Here is a 20,423-nt window from a genome sequence, read left to right on the forward strand (position 1 = left end):
AGGCATAGCCTCTTATTTAGATGCCTCTAAGCATCTACAGGTAAATAAGACGAATCAGTGCCCACTGCCCAAGTGGTTTATTTCATTGGCGCTCTCCATGGTGCTGAAACTAAACTGGGTTCTACAGGTGGTCTGTGTATATGAAGTGAACCAAATTAAACTGTAGCCTATTGAGTGATCAACTCTTTCCAGGTCTTAGCCTACCTCCATTGTTGTGTGTTCCGTTACAAATGACGGGATACTTGTGCTGAACCAACGAAGCCTGAATACTTGCGCGTTGTGCTTTAAAAAAACTAGCCTCGGATAAACCAGGCGTGTTATAGCTCCGTATGGACAGCAGATGTCCCCTCATCCCATATTTTCCGTCTGCGTGGCTGGTGATTTGCTTTCCCCTTCTACGTCATTGGAATCTCAAAATGGCTCCTGCTCACCGCCCAAATGGGGGCGGCTGCCGGTTTTTCTAACAACAAAAATTATACACGACCAGGCGACTGATATTTCCCCCTTTTCCTGCCGCCGTCGCTCGGAATAGCAACCGTATTTTGATTTGCGTCATTCTGTAAGGAGGGATACTCTCTGAGATCATGATAGGCATAATAGCTAGACAAGGAAAAACGGGGAAAGAGCAAGCAAAGCTGAACCAGCCACCACAGCGTTTTTGTTATGGAGCAGTGGTGTAGGGAATGTGAATGACATGGAAAAGGCATATAATATCTTTTCTCCACCGGCTTTCTGTGTTGGTGCGAACGAAAAGGGGACCAGCAGCACATGTGTTACCCAGCCGCTGTTTCACGGTACCGCCGAAGCGGCAGCTCGTATCTCTAAACATGTCAGCAGGGACGCAACGGGTTGCAGTGACAGCAGGGAGTCGGGTGAAGCAGGAGAGGATATTGGCCGTTCCACGGTTTTAGTTACTGACAGTCCATCCGGTGGCACTGTAAGCAATTGTGTTATTCCTGAGCCAGGTTGTGACTCTGCTACAAACGGTTTTACTGTGTCAACAATGGTAGGCGCCAAGACAGGGAACTCCTCTGCTGTCGCTGCAGTGAATCGAGAGGAAATGGACGGGAATGCTCTCCAGAGGATTTCACTGGCAGAGAAGAACAAGGAATCCTCTGCAGAAGAAATAGATGCCTGTCATCCACCATTGAACTTTGTGACAGCAGCTGAGACTGTAGAGTCATTAACACACTCCTGCAATGGCCAGCTTGAACTGAGCTGCACAGCTGCCTCCCGGACTGTTCCAGAGGGGCTCTCGAATTGGGACACAGACAGTGTTATTCAGAGCACCCTCAGCAGTGATGCTGTTATTAGCCCACCGATTAACTGGAGTATGACCCCTGACAAGGAGGCCAAAATGGCAAATGGTGGATTATTTATAGGACACAGCAGCGCCAAGTTACACACAGAGACAGTTGTAACAATTATTTTGGATGGAGCTGCAACATGTCTCTCTAACACACAGTGTGAAAAACCCTCCTCAATTGCAATGAGTGCAGGGGAGGGACATCACGAATCCTGCAATATCAGAGTGGAACCTGACGGAGCCGGGGCCCAGCCTAGGACACAAGCTAACGTAGCAGGAGATCTATCTGGTGGTGCTACATCCAATCTCAACTCTCAGGGTTTACCATCAAGCCCAGCACCAACGAAAGACCCCTGTAGGGTCAGTGCTAAACCAGACACCATTCAGGGAGAGGAACCTTCAGCATCTGGTCACCTAGGAGATGATCTTTCTTCCAGACCCCATCCTCAGGCGCTCAGTACCAGGACTGTGCCCAACAGTGTGAGCTATGACTCCTCCACCATTCTCAGTCCAGGGGATGAGGATGGGGAGACCTTCGCGGAGCTGGGGGCCCAGGGCCACAGTGACCTCCGATTCATGGACGTCAGTCTGAGCTCCAGGAACACCTTTGAGTCCAGCAGACGTCAGTCTGCCCCAGGGGATATACCAGAGGGCCTGAGTGTAGTCTCGGCAGACCCCTCAGAACTGGCTTTACAGTCCAAAAGACCCGGCATTGCTGAGTATTTTGGCAGGTAAATGAGTTGTTGTATTTGTTGGCTGAGATTATTTGCATGGTGACGAGTGCATTTTCTGCAAGGAACGAGAGGTACAAACTTTGTCACCGTGTGCTTACTTCGCTTTACATCAAGGTTTGCCTTTTATACTCCGTATAGCCATATTTTTGATGCAATTTAAACCCTTTAAAACAGCAGTCACTGCCATTAATCTTCCTCGCCTTGCAAAACTGTGTATTGGTATTGTAACGGCACACCAGGACATAACAAACAAAGCCAGCGACTAGAACTAGGCCTCTGTCTCATTCAACATTTAGAGCAGGCAGAGACCTGGTGGAAATGGAGCCAGCTGCAGTGAATACTGTAGTAACGGTGTTCCCACACACGGACATCCCCTAGGTTGTTACACTTTACAGTAGGTGCTAATGAATTAGAAACACTTCATTATTAGTTCATAGATAGTTTATACATCTCTAATAAATACTTAGACCATGATTGGTAGCTATAATATTGTGACATCAGCTGATGTAAGAAGGGCTTTATAAATACATTTGATTGATATAATATAATAAATAACAGTTTATGAGCTACTTATAACTCCTTTGTAAACCTTCATGTGAAGTGTTAACTCCTAGGTTCATGGTCCCGCATAGGATCAGGTGAAATTGATCCAATTTATTAAATAAGAGTGGCTGCATATCACTCATTCAGTGGCAACTGAACTGACCATATCAGTATGACTTTTGTCCGATCTAGGAAGTGATTCAGAAAGACATTTAATAACCCTGATTTCTCAGTACGTCGACTCATCAAAACCGTTTAGCTGGCAGGGGGAATAAAATAAGTGTGTCATCATTAAAAATTGCCCACTCATTGTCCTGGCTTTTCTGTCTGGTCAGGAGTTTATTTCCCAAGAAGCAGAGAGAGCCGAAGGGTCCGTCTCAGAATGTTCCTGGTTGGAAGCTGTTTGGGAAGGTTCCCGCTAGAGAGAGCGCTCCCAAGGACTCCAGGACCATACAGCAGGTTGGTGTCCCAGGCCCATATTCATGAATAAAGCATGTCAGATTAGGAGTGCTGATCAAGGATCAGCTGTGTCTTTTAGATCATAATGAAAAGGATTTCATTGACATGGAGGCCCTGGGCCCGTATACATAAAGCATATGAGAGTAGGAGTGCTGATCTAGGATCAGGTCATCCCTGTCCATATAATCTTATTCATTATTATTTGAAAGACAAAACTGATCCTAGATCCACACTCCTACTCTGAGAAGCTTTTTGAATGTTGGCCCCGATGTCACTGCTACAGTAGTTATTCACAGACCTATTAACTGACCTAACTTCCTGTAAAGTATTGTGTATGGGAGAGAAAGCTATCTGACCCCGCCTGGAGGGAATCCAGAAGTGCGTCATCTAGGAATGTACTAGTAAAGTCGAGGTGGATGCCATGAGCTCAATATTTAGCCAAGATCATTTTTTCCCACGTGCTAGTCAGGACTTAACCCTAATGAATAGGGATTATGTCAGCCTTACATACCCAAACTCAATTTGTTAACATAGCTTAATGCTTTAAAGAAAGTAAACGACTACAACTGTTTAATCTCCAAGGCATTTACACCCCTTCTGTTCAACTCCTTCACCTATGATGCATTGCATTGTAGCCCTTTTGTTTTGTATCACACGATTCAGTAGTTGCCACTTGAAACGGACACAGTAAAATTGCAGCCTTGTGCAACACGCAATGACACAGCATAACAGTCATTCCCTACGCCCTATTCTGACAACTCACCTATACTTGTCTGACCAGGTAGCATACTGATAGCATCTCATGCTCACAGCTCGAGTAGATTCTTTAACGTCAAGATATCATTTCTTCTGAGAATCCTATAATAGAGTGCCTGGTAATAATGGCATCAGAGCTTATATATAGTGGTGTGACAAAGGCTTTAAGTCGGCCTCTACTTGGCCTACTCCTTCCCAACACCGACGAGAGAGTAGGGTTCAGGTCATCCAGGTTGGAGCCTGGCAGGCCCTGGGGCCTGGCTCTGTCCCTGGGTCTGGCTAGCTGCCTGGCTGGCTGCCTGAGTAAAGAGTAGGTCTTATTCAAGGTGTATGCCTCTTGCCTGGTATGTTGAGCCTCGATTGAGCTTGAATTATGCCCATCTCCTGGCCTCAGCCGTCTCCTGCCCTCAGCCCCTGGCTATGTCCTTCCTTCCTCTCTCTTCCTCTTCTCCTCACTCCCTGTCTCCCTCCCCTACTCTGCCATGCAGGTACAGGTCCGTCTCCACAGCCATTGGAGGCACTAATGCATGATTTCATGCCTGGATGGAAACAGACACTGAAGCCAGTTAAATGTTTCCCTTCACTGGATTAGTAGTGCACTCAACTCTAGTACATACAGCTGCAGACGAGATGAGAGATGAGCGTTTATAAGCCTCACTGTCCTACTGAGATTATGACTAAAAGAGAGTGACCTCATCTCGAGTGAGCTACACAGGTTAGAGTAGGGATCTAGGTGTCAGAGGGTCCATCTGTAATGTGTTCCAGAAATGTGCCGTATAGAAGCTCAGGTGATGGGTTGATCCTTCATGCAGTTGTTCTACCTGCAAGGGTAGGGATTGAATTGCATCTCCAACAGAGGCCTTTTCAATAAAGTTGCCTATCGTCCTTTCCAGTGCCAAAGGGCAAAGTTGCTTATGTGGGTTGGATGTGTACTGAAGGGTCACACTTTATCTGGATAGTCCGAATAGTCCATCGGTAGATGCTCTACAGGTGGTCATACGATCAACAAACTGTCTGTTAAGGTTAGTTAGGTTTAGAATAAGGGTTAAGCTTAGGGCTAGGATAAGGGTTAAGGTTTGGGATAGGGTTAATAGATAGATAGTTGAAATGTTACTGATAGTCTGTAGAGCATCTACAGATGGACTATCCAAATAAAGTGGTTACCCTGAATTACTTGACATTATTCTTCTTCTTTTTTTGATAGACACTTTGATAGACACTTTTGAACTGAGTTTAAACGTTGTTCTTCTTTCATCAGGAGAATATTCCAGATGGTCTCGCGTCTGTGTCCACACCAAATCTCTTAAGCGCAGGGGTATGGACTTTCTCGAGTTTCCTTTTCAGTCATCTTCTCAATCTCCTATCTGCATGGGGCTGCTAAGCAACCATTTCCATTGACCATACAACTCATGTCCATGCCCACCCTAGTACTAACAGAGTAGGGGGAAATGCATGCTGGGGGAAAAAATAATAATAATTTAATGCAGTATTGTCATTGTTGCAATTCTTTGACTAGGCAACATATTCTAACATCTGAAATTGACATGTTGAGTTGTTTTGCCATATTCAGTTATTTAATAATACGCACATTTCCCTAATGTGGGCAGTTTGTGTTACTACCTTACACAAGCTTGCATTTTCACCTCAAGCAACGAAGTGAAATTACACATTTCAACTTCAGATTGGTGAACTTAATATAAACATTTATAGTCATCAAGATGACACTAAATCGATAGATTTAAATAAATGAATATCTTTGGTTTGGTACCATTGATTTTATCATATGCACTTGTCTGTCGCATGTCTAACAATGCTGACCAGACTGCATGCACGCAAGTTGATTTTGTCCACTTACACCAGACGCGATCAGGACACGCAGGTTGAAATATCAAAACAAACTCTGAACCAATTATATTAATTTGGGGACAGGTCGAAAAGCATTTAAGATTTATGGCAATTTAGCTAGCTAGCGAGCTTGCTGTTGCTAAATAAACATTGGGTTGTTATCTTACCTGAAATGCACAAGGTCCTCTACTTTGACAATTAATCCACAGATAAAACGGTCAACCGAGTTCGTTTCTAGTAATCTCTCCTCCTTCAGGCTTCTTCTTCTCTGGACTTTATATGGCGGTTGGCAACCAACTTTAAGGTGCATTACCACAACCGACTGAACTGGAGTGTGGACCTCAGTTCATCTTTCAATCACCCACGATGGTATATGCTCCTAAAAACCAATGACGAGATGGCACGTAGGTATATCCTCCTAAAAACAAATGAGGAGATGGGAGAGGCAGGACTTGCAGCACGTTGTGCTTTACAAATAGAACCAAGTTCTATTTTTAGCGCCTGGCTACGTAGACGTGCGCGATAATTGAATAACATATATGTGTACATTTATTTTGCGACGCTCGCGCATGCGACTCAAGCGCTGTGGTCAGCATGTAAGAACGTGGTTGTCCTTTTCAAACTCAAATGGCAATGGGAAAATCAGGGCGCACTCAAAGCCTCTGGCCACAAACAAATACACAGATTTGACAGTCAAGCTGTCACTATGTAGAACTACCTGTGGAGCAATTATTTGTTGAAATTATCCATTGTTGTTTATTTTTTCGTATTGGTTATCTACCGTAAACTTTGTCCCACAGGGCGATGAGTTGATAAATGGCCACTACAGGTTCTTATCTATTGACTGGTAGTATACCCAAGTTCGTTGTCGTTTGTCTTTCAGAAGAGCGAAAAATGGTAGCGGCAGACAATTGTCCCAGTACCATTGATTTACATACAATATCCATGTGAGTGATTCCTCTGTGCACGCTATTGATTACAGTAGAACAAGCTAATCAATTTCTGTCTGGCGTGACTGCTTGGCAAATGTTGATGCATGAGCAGTTTTTAAGTTACTAATTTAGCAAAATACAAAGAATTTGAACACAAGCGTGACAAGTGTGTTGGGAGTAATTTTTATGTCTTGGCCTTCAACATGCAGTATCACAACTTATTTCAGCATATTGATTATGAATTTGGACATTTAAAACCAGTGTTTTTACACAGCTATAAATCAAAATGACATGACAGGAAGCAGCTACTGTACCATTTCAACTTGTGTCTTAAGAATGTAGATGTTACTTTTAACATTATTTTTTCAACAATCTTCTACTTAATTAGGTAAATACTACTGCATGAGCCCAAAAATGTGCTATGATTGATTGATTTTGGTGATATTAGTGAAATCGTGAAAATTACTAAGAATTGCTAAGATTTTTTTGGTTTACCTTGCAATATTTTACTTGACATTTATTAATAAACACAGTTGATTACATGATGATTGTATATACACTTTGACATTACAAGTGGTCCCAGAGATCTATATGCTTTTCTGGGATACAATTTGTGATTATATATGATAGTGTGCCTCTAGAAAAGCATTGGTGTTGGTTAAACACAGTTAAACTCTGACCTTTTCTAAGTACTATAGGACCGCAGCAATCAAATGGTGAAAAAGCCGTGCCTATTTCTCCACTTTTACTATGGTGGCTGTTATTCTTCACTGGTTTTGGTAAATCTCACTCTCCTGAGATGGAACTCCCCTCCCCCGTCCTTACCAGCCTTTTCTTCTGATAGCCCCCTTTGTAACTACTACCCATAAATGTCTTGAAGGAGCCACAACACAAGACAATGTAGCCATTGACATCCATACAGTAGCCGTTTCATGCATGGTGAAAGGTCAAAGGTGAGCCTTGTTTTGTGTAGTGGAGCTGAGGGATGTATGGTGATACATCTAGTCATTTGGTCTATTAGATAGTCAATGCACCAACTTGCATGAAACAAACGCATTGGATATCAGGGGCATTCATTGACCCCTTAGACATGACTCGTGATGTACAGTTGAAGTCGGAGGTTTACATACACCGTAGACAAATACATTTAAACTCAGTTTTTTCACAACTCCTGACAATTAATCCTAACTGACCTAAGACCTAGTCAGGTTTGTAGGCCTCCTTGCTTGCACACGTCTTTTCAGTTCTACCCACACATTTTCTATATGATTGAGGTCAGGGCTTTGTGATGGCCACTCCAAAGCCATTTTGCCACAACTTTGGAAGTATGCTTGGGGTCATTGTCCATATGAAAGACCCATTTGCGACCAAGCTTTAACTTCTGACTGATGTCTTGATGTTGCCTCAATATATCCACATAATTTTCCTTCTTCATGAAGCCATCTATTTTCTGAAATGCACCAGTCCCTCCAGCAGCAAAGCACCACCATAACATGATGCTGCCGCCCCGTGCTTCACGGTTGGGATGATGTTCTTTGGCTTGCAAGCGTCCCCCTTTTTCCTCCAAACATAACGATGGTCATTATGGCCAAACTGTTCTATTTTTGTGTCCTCAGACCAGAGGATATTTCTACAAAAAGTACAATCTTTGTCCCCATGTGCAGTTGCAAACCGTAGTCTGGATTTTTTATGTCGGTTTTATAGCAGTGGTTTCTTCCTTGCTGAGCAGCCTTTCAGGTTATGTCGATATAGGACTCGTTTTACTGTGGATATAGATACTTTTGTACCTGTTTCCTCCAGCATCTTCACAGAGTCCTTTGCTGTTGTTCTGGGATTGATTTGCACCTTTCGCATCACAGTACGTTAATTTCTAGGAGACAGAACGCGTCTCCTTCCTGAGCGGTATAATTTCTGCGTCATCCCATGATGTTTATACTTGCCAGCTATTGTTTGTACAGATGAACGTGGTACCTTCAGTCGTTTGGAAATTGCTCCCAAGGATGAACCAGACTTGTGGAGGTCTGCAATTTCTTTCTGAGGTCTTGGCTGATTTCTTTTGATTTTCCCATGATGTCAAGCAAAGAGGCACTGAGTTTGAAGGTAGGCCTTGAAATACATCCACAAGTTCACCTCAAATTGACTCAAATTATGTCAATTAGCCTATCAGAAGCTTCTAAAGCCATGACATCATTTTCTGGAATTTTCCAAGCTGTTTAAAGGCACAGTCAACCTAGTTCTAACCCACTGGAATTGTGATACTGTGAAATAATCTGTAAACAATTGTTGGAAAAATGACTTGTGTCATGCACAAAGTAGATGTCCTAACCGACTTGTCAAAACTGTAGTTTGGTAACAAGAAATGTATGGAGTGGTTGAAAAAACGAGTTTTAATGACTCCAACCTCAGTGTATGTAAGCTTCTGACTTCAACTGTACACCCTAAGGATGCTCTCTCTCTCTCTCTCTCTCTCGACCTCTCTCCAGATCGCTCTCCACAGTCATCAACAACTATCACACACTCCACAGTCCCTCCATTTTCTCCCCCTCAACCATCACACACTATTTAGTCCCCTCATTCTCTCTCTCTAATTCCTCTCTCTCTCCCTCCCCAGACACATAGGCTGCTGCCTGCATGGGCCTTGTGATTTCCACAAGCCTGTCAGCTGATCCTGTCACCCCTCACGGCTAAAGCCACTATCTTTCCTCCCTTTCAAATGTAAACTCAAGAGGCTAGTTGACCTGTATTTGGGCTGTGTTTTCTAGTACCTATAGGGATTCAGGTTTTTGATGTATCTGCAGGAGTTTGAGGCCAGGGTGGGCAAGGCTGGGCCTGGGGGAACGTCAGCTGGGACGTCCCCTACTCAGCCTCAACAGGGCCGGAGGAAGAACCTGGAGTTTGAGCCACTGTCCACCACAGCTCTTATACTGGAGGACAGGCCTGCGTAAGTCCACACTATCTCTCCATCTGACTCTCTCTCCACTTTATTTCTGTCACATTTTTCCATTTCTTTGTTTATTCCTCTGTTCTTGTTTATTATGCCCTCCAGTCCTTGCAGAGGGAAAAGGCCAAATGTTTTGAGAAAGTTTAGACCTACAGTGGCTTGCGAAGGTTTTCACCCCCCGTGGCATTTTTCCTATTTTGTTACCTTACAACCTGGAATTAAAATAGGATTTTTAGGGGGTTTGTATCATTTGTTTTACACAACATGCCTACCACTTTGGAGATGCAAAATGTTTTTTTATTGTGAAACAAACAAGAAATAAGACAAAAAAATAACTTGAGCGTGCATAACTATTCACCCCCTAAAAGTCAATACTTTGTAGAGCCACCTTTTGCTGCAATTACAGCAGCATACTTGGGGTATGGCTCTATAAGCTTGGCACATCTAGCCACTGGGATTTTTGCCCTTCAAGGAAAAACTTCTCCAGCTCCTTCAAGTTGGATGAGTTCCGAGGATATACAGCAATCTTTAAGTCATACCACAGATTCTCAATTGGATTGAGGTCTGAGCTTTGACTAGGCCATTCCAAGACATGTACATGTTTCCCCTTAAACCACTTGAGTGTTGCTTCAGCAGTATGCTTAGGGTCATTGTCCTGCTGGAAGGTGAACCTCCATCCCAGTCTCAAATCTCTGGAAGACCGAAACAGGTTTTCCTCAAGAATAGTCCTGTATTTAGCACCAACCATCATTCCTTCAATTCTGACTAGTTCCCAGTCTCTGCCGGTGAAAAACATCCCCACAGCCACCACCATGCTTCACTGTGGGGATGGTATTCTCGGGGTGATGAGAGGTGTTGGGTTTGCGCCAGACAGTGTTTTCCTTGATGGCCAAAAAGCTAAATTTAGTCGCATCTGACCATAGTACCTTCTTCCATATGTCTGGGGAGTTTCTCACATGCCTTGTGGCGAACACCAAACATGTTTGCTTATTTTTTTCTGGGCTACTCTTCCGTAAAGTCCTGCTCTGTGGAGTGTATGGCTTAAAGTGGTCCTATGGACAGATACTCCAATCTCCACTGTGGAGCTTTGCAGCACCTTCAGGGTTATCTTTGGTCTCTTTGTTGCCTCTCTGATTAATGCCCTACTTGCCTGGTCCATGAGTTTTGGTGTGCGTCCCTCTCTTGGCAGGTTTGTTGTGGTGCCATATTCTTTCAAATTTTTAATAATGGATTTAATGGTGGTCCGAGGCATGTTCAAAGTTTCTGATATATTTTTATAACCCAACCTTGATCTGTACTTCTCCACAACTTTTTCCCTGACCTGTTTGGTGAGCTTCTTGGGTTTCATAGTGCTGCTTGCTTGATGGTGCCCCTTGCTTAGTGGTGTTGCAGACTCTGGGGCCTTTCAGAACAGAACAGGCATGTATACTGAAATGGTGTGACAGATCATGTGACACTTAGTTTGCACACCGGAAGGTTGCAAATTCAAACCCCCGAGCTGACAAGGTACAAATCTGTCGTTCTGCCTCTGAACAGGCAGTTAACCCACTGTTCCGTCATTGAAAATAAGAATTTGTTCTTAACTGACTTGCCTAGTTAAATAAAGGTTAAATAAAATAAACACAGGTGGACTTTATTTAACTAATTATGTGACTTCTGAAGGTAATTGGTTGCTCCAGATCTTATTTAGGGGTTTACATATGCACGCACCACTTTTCCGTTTTGAATTTTTTATAATTTTTTGAAACAAGTTATTTTTTTCATTTCACTTCAGCAATTTGGACTATTTTGTGTATGTCCATTACATGAAATCCAAAGAAAATCCATATAAATTACAGGTTGTAATGCAACAAAATAGGAAAAATGCCAAGGGGGGTGAATACTTTTGCAAGGCACTGGATCTATATTACACACACTACATTATTTTCAACTAGGCTCAGGCCAGGGTGTGGTGTCTATTAAGAACACAGTGAGAAGCACACAGCGTCCAAAAACAAGTGGTGTTGAGTTTCTCTGTCTGTGAGACTCCTTGGTCACCTCAGCTGCTCTCTCTGATCCAAGACCTCAGACCCTCATTAAGAATAGATATATGAAATCTGAGTGTGTTGCCTGAACCATAACAAACACACTGTCTGCAAGGCAAAGTCAGTCTTTCTGTTTGTAGGTGTTAATCTCTCTTTAATCCTCAATGTGTTGAACTTGACTAAAAGTAACCATTTTGTGTCCTCGGTTATGTGATATGCACTGATTACGGTGAAATTGACACTGACAGACACTGATACGTGTTTCCTCTGCTCTCTCGGCAGGAACCTTCCTGCCAAGTCTGTGGAGGAGGCCCAGCGTCACCGCCAGGAGTATGACGAGATGGTGGCCGAGGCCAAGAAGAGAGGTACTGCTAATGCATTTCTCTCTCACCCCTTCCATTTCACTGTCTTTTCAGGGCTGTGCAAGGTCAGCCACATTTGACCTGTCCACTGTATAGACCTCCAGATGTTACTTCGCTCATTCTGTCAGTTGAAGCCGTTGCTAAAGCCAGAACTTGAACATACTTTTGCCACTTTACATCATGATAACAATTGTAAAGCCGAAGGAAAATAAAATAGATATTTTTTTTAAACACATTTATAAGCATCTGTTAACATTCATAAGCATTTCTAATGGCGTATTCATTAAAAGTTATTATGAAGTGTAACCAAAGGATTTGTGCCCCCCTCCCCACAGAATTGAAGGAGGCCCAGAGGAAGAGGAAAGAGATGAAGGAGAGGTTTAAGCAGGAGGAAAGCATCGCCAACGCCATGGTGGTCTGGAACAACGACATCCTGCCCAACTGGGAAAACACGTGAGTTAGCTAGCTAGTCACTTCCTGCTAAACAACTCTCCACTGGCATGGGGAAGCGATGGAGAGTATCCAGTCAGTACAGTACAGTGGTGGTCGGTGCCGTTTAAGATGAGGGATGATGATACATTTTTTATGAGCATGGCCTTGTTTCTATTACAGCATATTGGATGACTGTCATTCATATTCCATTCACCCAGCTCAATGTAACATCGATAGGTTTAGGCTACTACATGATACTCTAATTTTCCCTTTACCCATCATGATGCTACAACCTAGCTATGAATAAAAGTTTACAACGTAGGTGCACAGATAGAGAATTTTGAGTAATCAAGATGACAGACAGTGACACATTCAATACCTCCTTGCAAATTATTGCCTGCATCTATCTGATCTAGGGTGTAATCATTAGTCCAAATAGTTGCAAATGAGAGTTTCTATTGGATAAATTCAGTTATTGTTATCCCCGTTTCATTCCGTTTGCTTCCACTTAAGAAACATTTTTCAACCGAATCGGCAAAATGAATACACCCCTGATCACATGCAAACACAGTTCACTTTCATAGCAGCCACATAAAAACAGCATGATCACTTTGCTCGTTGCATATATAATTCCTTCCCCCAACTATCTACGCGCTCTCCTCCGCTCACATTTCCCCTTCGCTTGTCGACTTCAGTGCACAACACATCAGCTGTCTGTGACCAGGCAAAAAAAACTTTCCAAGCCAAACCTTCAAATCATGACCATTGACCGCTAACCGCTACACACAGCCTACATTGTTGTCACATCATAGTCATGCAGTACAGTGTACAGTCAGAAAGCAGTTTAGCAGTTACACTGGTGTGCGCCGGTGGCAATAACTTAATAAAAGCTTACCTTGACTTGGAAGAGTTCCAGTGTTGGATAGCCATAGCCAGCTGGCTAACTTAGCATCCCTCTCTGTTTGAGCCGAGTGTTCGAGTAGGCTAAACTAGCTAGCTAGCTGCATTCATGAGCTAAGTGAAAGTTTTTTAAAAAAATACTACCAAATCTCTCTCTCTCTTGCTTCTCCTTAATTTTGGAAGAAATTAACAGTTGAACTATTGTCTTTGTCTCTCTTTGAGTCAACTACTCACCACATTTTATGCACTGCAGTGCTAGCTAGCTGTAGCTTATGCTTTCAGTACAAGATTCATTCTCTGATCCTTTGATTGGGTGGACAACATGTCAGTTCATGCTGCAAGCCCTGATAGGTTGGAGGGCGTCCTCTGGAAGTTGTCGTAATTACTGTGCAAGTCTATGGAAGGAGGTGAAAATCATGAGCATCCTAGGTTTTGTATTGAAGTCAATGTACCCCGAGGAGGACAGAAGCTAACTGTCCTGTGGCTTCCCCATGGCGTTACCCTACAGAGTGCTGGTGATGTTACTGTAGACCTTCATTGCAAAACAGTGTTTTAATCAATGATTTGGTTTTAGCTATGAGGAGGACGGTCCTTCACCCTCTGAGGAGCCTCCTCTGGTACAGTATTCAGTCAGTAACTCAGTCAGTCAGCCATTTAATTAGCCACCCAGACAGCCAATCAGTCAGTGAACCAGTCGACTCAATCGACCAGTCAGTAACTTGGTCAGTAAACCAGTCGGTCAGTAGGCTTGTAGGCATAGGTCAGGGCTCCCATGTGCAGCAGGCCCATGCCAGTCTGTTTGTGTCCCCCTGTAGGCGTAACACTCGACGGGTGCGAGAGCTCTGGTGGCAGGGCTTGCCCCCCAACGTCCGAGGAAAGGTCTGGAGCCTGGCCATAGGCAACGAGCTCAACATCACCCCAGGTATGTAATGGTGTTTCAATAGTCATAACTCGTAGAACGCCCAGCATAATTCAGTATTCCCAATGGCAGAATAGGATCAGATTTGCATTCAGAAAAATACAAACAAAGTCAAGTTATGTGGCAATACACATAAAGTACATTGGAATGTATTAATATGGCCAACGTTGTACATCTAAAAATGTAGTGCGCGGGTATTGTTTGTTTTCTATCAAAACAAGCACTTTCCCCACTTTCAGCTGGAGTATATGTACCAGCCTGTTGTGTTGTGAGTGGAAGGAATTTCTGGATTGCCTCCATGTTTCACTGCCAGAAAGTGCCTTTGTGGTTTACAGAAAAATGCAAAGTAGACGTCCTGACTCATTGAGAGAGTAATCTTCTTTCCTTTTCTACAGAGCTGTATGAAATATTCCTCTCCAGAGCAAAGGAGAGATGGAGGAGTTTCAGTGAGACGGGTTCAGAAACAGAGGCTGACGGTTGGTCTGAGGCGGGGGTGGGGGGGGGAGAAGCCCTCAGGGGACAAGACTGTGAATCTCAGCCTCAAACAAACACATCCATTCTCCTCTCTTCCTGTTTGAGACAATGCTATTTCCTCCCGTTGCTTTTACATCTGAGGTCCTTGACACATTGTGGAACTAAAACTTTGCCACATTGGCGTCACATTACTGCACAAATCCCCCTCACTCAGCAGCCATTTGCAGGCTTGGTGCAAAGGCTTTCTGTTGTTTTTCCTCTAGTGATCTGTAAAGCGCCTGTTTCTACCATCATGTCAGACTGTCTGCCCATTGGTTCAGTACTGAGAGTCAATAGTGACACATTCAAAGCGCTAACATCTGTAGCGCATTAGAAAGACTGTGTTTTTGCCAACGAGAGCCTTAGGAGATGGATCCAACAGGATTTAATAGAGCTGAACAGAGAGATTTGCAGCCTGTCTCCTCTTGGCATCGTTTTAAGTTACAAAATATTGGCACTGCATCAGTGTCTCTGTATCGGTCATTGATTGCTGAGTTACTCGGCCTATCATGCACAAACAACGATACAGAGAGATCAGACAAGCTGGAGATCAGTTTATTGTAGCAAACTGAAATGGTTCCGTTTTATCCTTTCTCTTATGATGTTTTTAACATAATTTGTTCGTGTTTCGATCCGAGATGGGGCATCGCTGGCAGACAGAGAGTCCAGTCTGGACCTGATCAAGCTGGACATATCCCGCACATTCCCTCCTCTTTTTATCTTCCAGAAGGTACAGTAAATCTCTTACCCCGTGTGTGTGAGTGCGCTCCATGGCTTTTCTCATCCTCTGATTGTCTTCAACCACAGGGTGGGCCATATCACGATCTCCTCCACAGTGTGCTGGGGGCCTACACCTGTTACAGACCTGACGTGGGATATGTGAGTAACACGTCAAAACAGCACTCTTTGTCCTTATTTTCTCCCATACTGCGGGGGTTGTAAAGTGAAATGGCGGCTCTGTTCTCGTTCAGGTCCAGGGCATGTCCTTCATAGCTGCAGTGTTAATCCTCAACCTGGAGGAAGCTGATGCCTTCATCGCATTCGCTAACCTGCTCAACAAACCTTGTCAGCTGGCCTTTTTCAGAGTGGACCATGATCTGGTGAGGCCCACTTCCACAGGGGCCACTGTGGAAAATTGTCCTCTCTCTAAAACGACTTTAACAGGACTGAGTTAGTCGTCACTGAATCTCTCGCTACCGTTCTTCTTCTCTAGATGCTGAAATACTTTGCTGCATTCGAGGTGTTCTTTGAAGAGAACCTCCCAAAACTATTTAACCACTTCCAGAGCTCCAACCTCACCCCAGATCTCTATCTCATAGACTGGTAAGTACCTATGGGATCTCTGTGAACATTTGAAAGTATGTAGCAGCTCTCTTTAGTGTGGCCTTCAACTTTTAGTTCCAGTCATGCTATCAGCTCAGTATTCACAGTTATAAGAGCACAGCTACTGTAAGCTCTAGATTAAATAATCTGCATTCACCATTCTGCTAACTGCCACTTTTGTGCGTGTGCGTGTGCGTGTGTGTGTGTGTGTGTGTGTGTGTGTGTGTGTGTGTGTGTGGTGAACTTGCTTGCGTTCGTTTGTTTGTGAATGCATGCTTCTGTGTCTGTGTACAGGATCTTCACTCTGTACAGTAAGTCGTTGCCATTGGACGTGGCGTGTCGCGTGTGGGACGTATTCTGTCGTGACGGCGAGGAGTTCCTGTTCCGGACGGGTCTGGGGATTCTGCGTCTGTATGAGGACGTGCTCCTACAGTTGGATTTCATCCGCAGCGCCCAGTTTCTGACACGCCTCCCTGAGGATATAGGCTCAGATAGGCTGTTCGCCTGCATTGCGGCCGCGCCCATGCTCAATGGAAACAGAAAATGGTCCCAGGTCAGTTCCTCTAAACAGAAGAAGACATGAAAGTGAGAAAATGGATACGTTTGCGCGGAGTGACAATAAACATACAAGAATGTTATTATGTGGTTGGGTTGAAGCCATTTCTGTAGCCTATTGAGTGAACTGGGCCATGCTCCCAGAATTCATCAAAAATAGCCTGTAGTTATGTCCAGTCCCTGGTCTGCCCGTCCGTCACACGTGCCACTTGTGTGGCCAGGAGCAGTTTAGAAATTACACATAACTCAGCCACTGCTATATGGAAGACATCTTTATCATAGATTCGCACTTGTTGGGTCCAACAATTCATATACTACACCACCTACAGGTGAATGAATGTACATTGAGTACACAAAACATTAGGAACACCTTCCCTTTTGCCCCCACAGAACAGCCTCAATGCATCGGTGCATGGACTCGACAAGGTGTCGAAAGCGTTCCACAGGAATGCTAGCCCATGTTCACTCCAATGCCTCCCACAGTTGTGTCAAGTTAGCTGAATGTCATTTGGGTGGTGGACCACTCTCGACACACACAGGAAACTGTTGAGCGTGGAAAACCCCAGCAGCGTTGCAGTTCTTGACACAAACTAGTGCGCCTGGCACCTACTAGCATACTTTGTTCAGAGGCACTTAAATATTTTGGCTTGCCCATTCACCCTCTGAATGGCACACATATACAATCAGTGTCTCAATTGTCTCAAGGCTTAAAAATCATGATTTAACCCGTCTCCTCCCCTTCATTTACACTGACTGGAGTGGATTGAACAAGTGACATCAATAAGGGATCAGTCTACTGTATGTCATCGATAAGAGCAGATGTTCTTAATGTTTTGTATACTCAGTGTGTGTCAGTTACAGAAATAAATTGGAAAGAACCTGTATGATAGTCTGCTTTTTTTGTGGAAATGTAGGCTACACAGCACCACCTACAGGTGTTTATTTATTGTGTTTGCCTAAAAAGAATGACCGGTTGCAGTTTTATGCTAAGATTTGCTCTCTCCTCTCCAGGTATTTCACGCGTTGATAAAGGACAACAAGGACATGGACAGGAATTGCAACCCAGCACTTAAGAGTTTATGATTCAGCAGTGGAACATTTGAATGATCATGTTCCTCTCTTTAATTGAGAGGCTTTGATCACCTTAGATTGATCATGGTAAATGGACCTCAAAGAATTTCATACTTGAAGATGGAGGCCTTGAACACCATTGGCAATTTTATTGAATTTAGAGTATTTATGGTAGTATATCATTAATATACAGTACCAGTCAAAAGTTTGGGCAGACCTACTCATTCAAGGGTTTTTCTTTTTTTACTATTATTTTAGAATAATAGTGAAGACATCAAAACTATGAAATAACATATATGGAATCATGTAGTAACCAAAAAATTGTTAAACAAGTCCAAATAGATTTTAGATTCAAAGTAGCCACGCTTTGTCTTGACGACAGCTTTGCACACTCTTGGCATTCTCTCAACCAGCTTCACCTGGAATGCTTTTCCAACAGTCTTGAATGGGTTCCTACACATGCTGAGCACTTGTTGGCTGCTTTTCCTTCACTCTGCGGTCCAACTCATTCCAAACCATCTCAATTGGGTTAAGGTCGGGGGATTGTGGAGGCCAGGTCATCTGATGCAGCACTCCATCACTCTCCTTCTTGGTCAAATAGCCCTTACACAGCCTCGAGGTGTGTTGTGTCATTGTCCTGTTGAAAAACAAATGATAGTAACACTAAGCGCAAACCAGACGGTATGGCATATCGCTGCAGAATTCTGTGGTAGCCATGCTGGTTAAGTGTGCCATGAATTCTAAATAAATCACTGACAGTGTCACCATCAAAGCACCCCCACACCATCACACCTCCATGCTTCACGGACGGAACTACACATGGAGATCATCCATTCATCGACTCTGCGTCTCACAAAAACACGACGGATGGGACCAAAAATCTCAAATGTAGACTCATTAGACCAAAGGACAGATTTCCACCGGTCTAATGTCCATTGCTTGTGTTTCTTGGCCCAAGCATGTCTCTTCTTATTGGTGTTGTTTAGTAGTGGTTTCTTTGCAGCAATTCAACCATGAAGGCCTGATTCACACAGTCTCCTCTGAACAGTTGATGTTGAGATATGTCTGTTACTTGAACTCTGAAGCATTTATTTAGGCTGCAATCTGAGGTGCAGTTAACTCTAATGAACTTATCCCCTGCAGCAGAGCTAACTCTGGGTCTACCTTTCCTGTGGTGGCCCTCGTGAGAGCCAGTTTCATCATAGCGCTTGATGGTTTTTGTGACTGCACTTGAAGAAACTTTCAAAGTTCTTGTAATTTTCCAGATTGACTGATCTTCATGTCTTAAAGTAATGATGGATTGTCATTTCTATTTGTTTATTTTAGCTGTTCTTGCCATAATATGGACTTGGTCTTTTACCAAATAAGGCTATCATCTGAAAACCACCCCCACCCCTGTCAAAACACAACTGATTGGCTCAAACACATTAAGAAGGAAAGAAATTCCACAAATGTACTTTTATCAAGGCACACCTGTTAATTGAAATGCATACCAGGTGACTACCGCATGAAGCTGGTTGAGAGAATGCCAAGAGTGTGCAAAGCTGCCATCAAAGCAAAGGGTGGCTACTTTGAAAAATCTCAAATGTAAAATACATTTGTTTGACACTTTTGGTTACTACAAGATTCCATATATGTTATTTCATCGTTTTGATGTCTTCACTATTATTCTAAAATAATAGTAAAAATAAAGAAAAACCCTTGAATGAATAGGTGTCCAAACTTTTGACTGGTACTGTATGATGACATACTGAAGTTAGACCCAATTCATTACATCTATCTAGTCCCATCACAAAAGTCTGGAGTTTCTTAATTGAGTGAGGCCCTTAGTTACATCTGTGCATTTTATCTCACTAACATAAGATATTTAATGAAAATGCACCTCCAAGCATAGATTTACAGTATATGATTTAATGCGGCAGGGTAGCCTAGTGGTTGGAGCGTTGGACTAGTAACTGGAAGGTTGCAAGTTCAAACCCCTGAGCTGACAAGGTACAAATCTGTTGTTTTGCCTCTGAACAGGCAGTTAACCCATTGTTCCTAGGCCGTCATTGAAAATAAGAATTTGTTCTTAACTGACTTGCCTGGTTAAATAAAGGTAAAAGAAAAAGAAAAAAAAATGGACCAAGCCAATATAACAACATGGAACAAAATGAAAACAGTGACACAGCCCATGCATTTCTTAAGTCTCTGAAGCTTGACATTGAACAGATTCTGCTCAACTAAACTAACAGTAATAGGTTTTCATTACAGTAAGCACTTGTTTCCGAAAGACCCATAGAAAGTGCAAAAGAGAACACGTGGCACATGAAGTTTCTGTTTTGCTTTTGTGTGTGAATGAATCCACAGTGAAGCTCTAATATTGTTGTGAATGAAAGAGCAATGAATCCCTTGTTCAAAGCACCTATTCATGAAACATAATTTACTTTTAAAACATTATTTGTGATGTTGCTCGCATCTTTTGTTACTTTACATTTGACTTATATGTTGAGATGCAACATATTTTTTAATCAATGCTGTAGTTCATGGTTCTACAGGACATTTTTCATATCTTATATATTGGATATAAAAAAAGTTGTATATTGTTTCTTTTGCATTTTTTTCTATGCTCTATTGTACAGTTTTCATACTACTATGTTAGAACAATTTGTAAATATATTTGAAATTAATTTAAAAAAGTACCTCTGTGATACTGTATCAGACCAGAAGTTATGAATTATGTGAATAAATCAAAGATATGATAATTGCATTTTTAAAATATTGTCTATTTATTCCCAGACAGTCAGTGTTTCCTGACTGCTGGTGTAT

The 20,423-nt window shown here is 43.0% G+C and overlaps 1 protein-coding gene across 2 annotated transcripts; it reads left to right on the forward strand.

The window, feature by feature from the left end:
- The first annotated feature begins 418 nt into the window (after window positions 1–418).
- LOC135523855 (TBC1 domain family member 12-like) lies at window positions 419–20,364 on the forward strand. Of its 2 annotated transcripts, XM_064950827.1 has the most exons (14): window positions 419–2,037; window positions 2,919–3,042; window positions 5,057–5,113; window positions 9,374–9,516; window positions 11,823–11,905; window positions 12,238–12,355; window positions 14,050–14,156; window positions 14,549–14,629; window positions 15,305–15,396; window positions 15,474–15,545; window positions 15,638–15,766; window positions 15,880–15,989; window positions 16,284–16,542; window positions 17,556–20,364. In XM_064950827.1, exons 1-14 carry the CDS (start codon window positions 695–697, stop codon window positions 17,625–17,627), a joined length of 2,790 nt encoding a protein of 929 aa, XP_064806899.1. In that variant the 5' UTR covers window positions 419–694; the 3' UTR covers window positions 17,628–20,364. The 2 variants fall into 2 exon arrangements, with proteins under 2 accessions (XP_064806899.1, XP_064806901.1); XM_064950829.1 differs by lacking the exon at window positions 5,057–5,113.
- The last annotated feature ends 59 nt before the right edge of the window (window positions 20,365–20,423 follow it).

This window comes from Oncorhynchus masou, chromosome 31 (assembly GCF_036934945.1).
Source record: "Oncorhynchus masou masou isolate Uvic2021 chromosome 31, UVic_Omas_1.1, whole genome shotgun sequence".
Taxonomy (NCBI): domain Eukaryota; kingdom Metazoa; phylum Chordata; class Actinopteri; order Salmoniformes; family Salmonidae; genus Oncorhynchus; species Oncorhynchus masou.

What these genes read in the sequence shown, in the direction of transcription:
- LOC135523855 (XM_064950827.1), top strand. Translation starts at nt 695, where the DNA reads ATGGAAAAGGCATATAATATCTTTTCTCCACCGGCTTTCTGTGTTGGT. An exon ending in ATACTGGAGGACAGGCCTGC is followed by an intron (nt 9,517 to 11,822) that starts GTAAGTCCACAC and finishes CTCTCTCGGCAG; the next exon opens with GAACCTTCCTGCCAAGTCTG. An exon ending in GATCTCTATCTCATAGACTG is followed by an intron (nt 15,990 to 16,283) that starts GTAAGTACCTAT and finishes GTCTGTGTACAG; the next exon opens with GATCTTCACTCTGTACAGTA.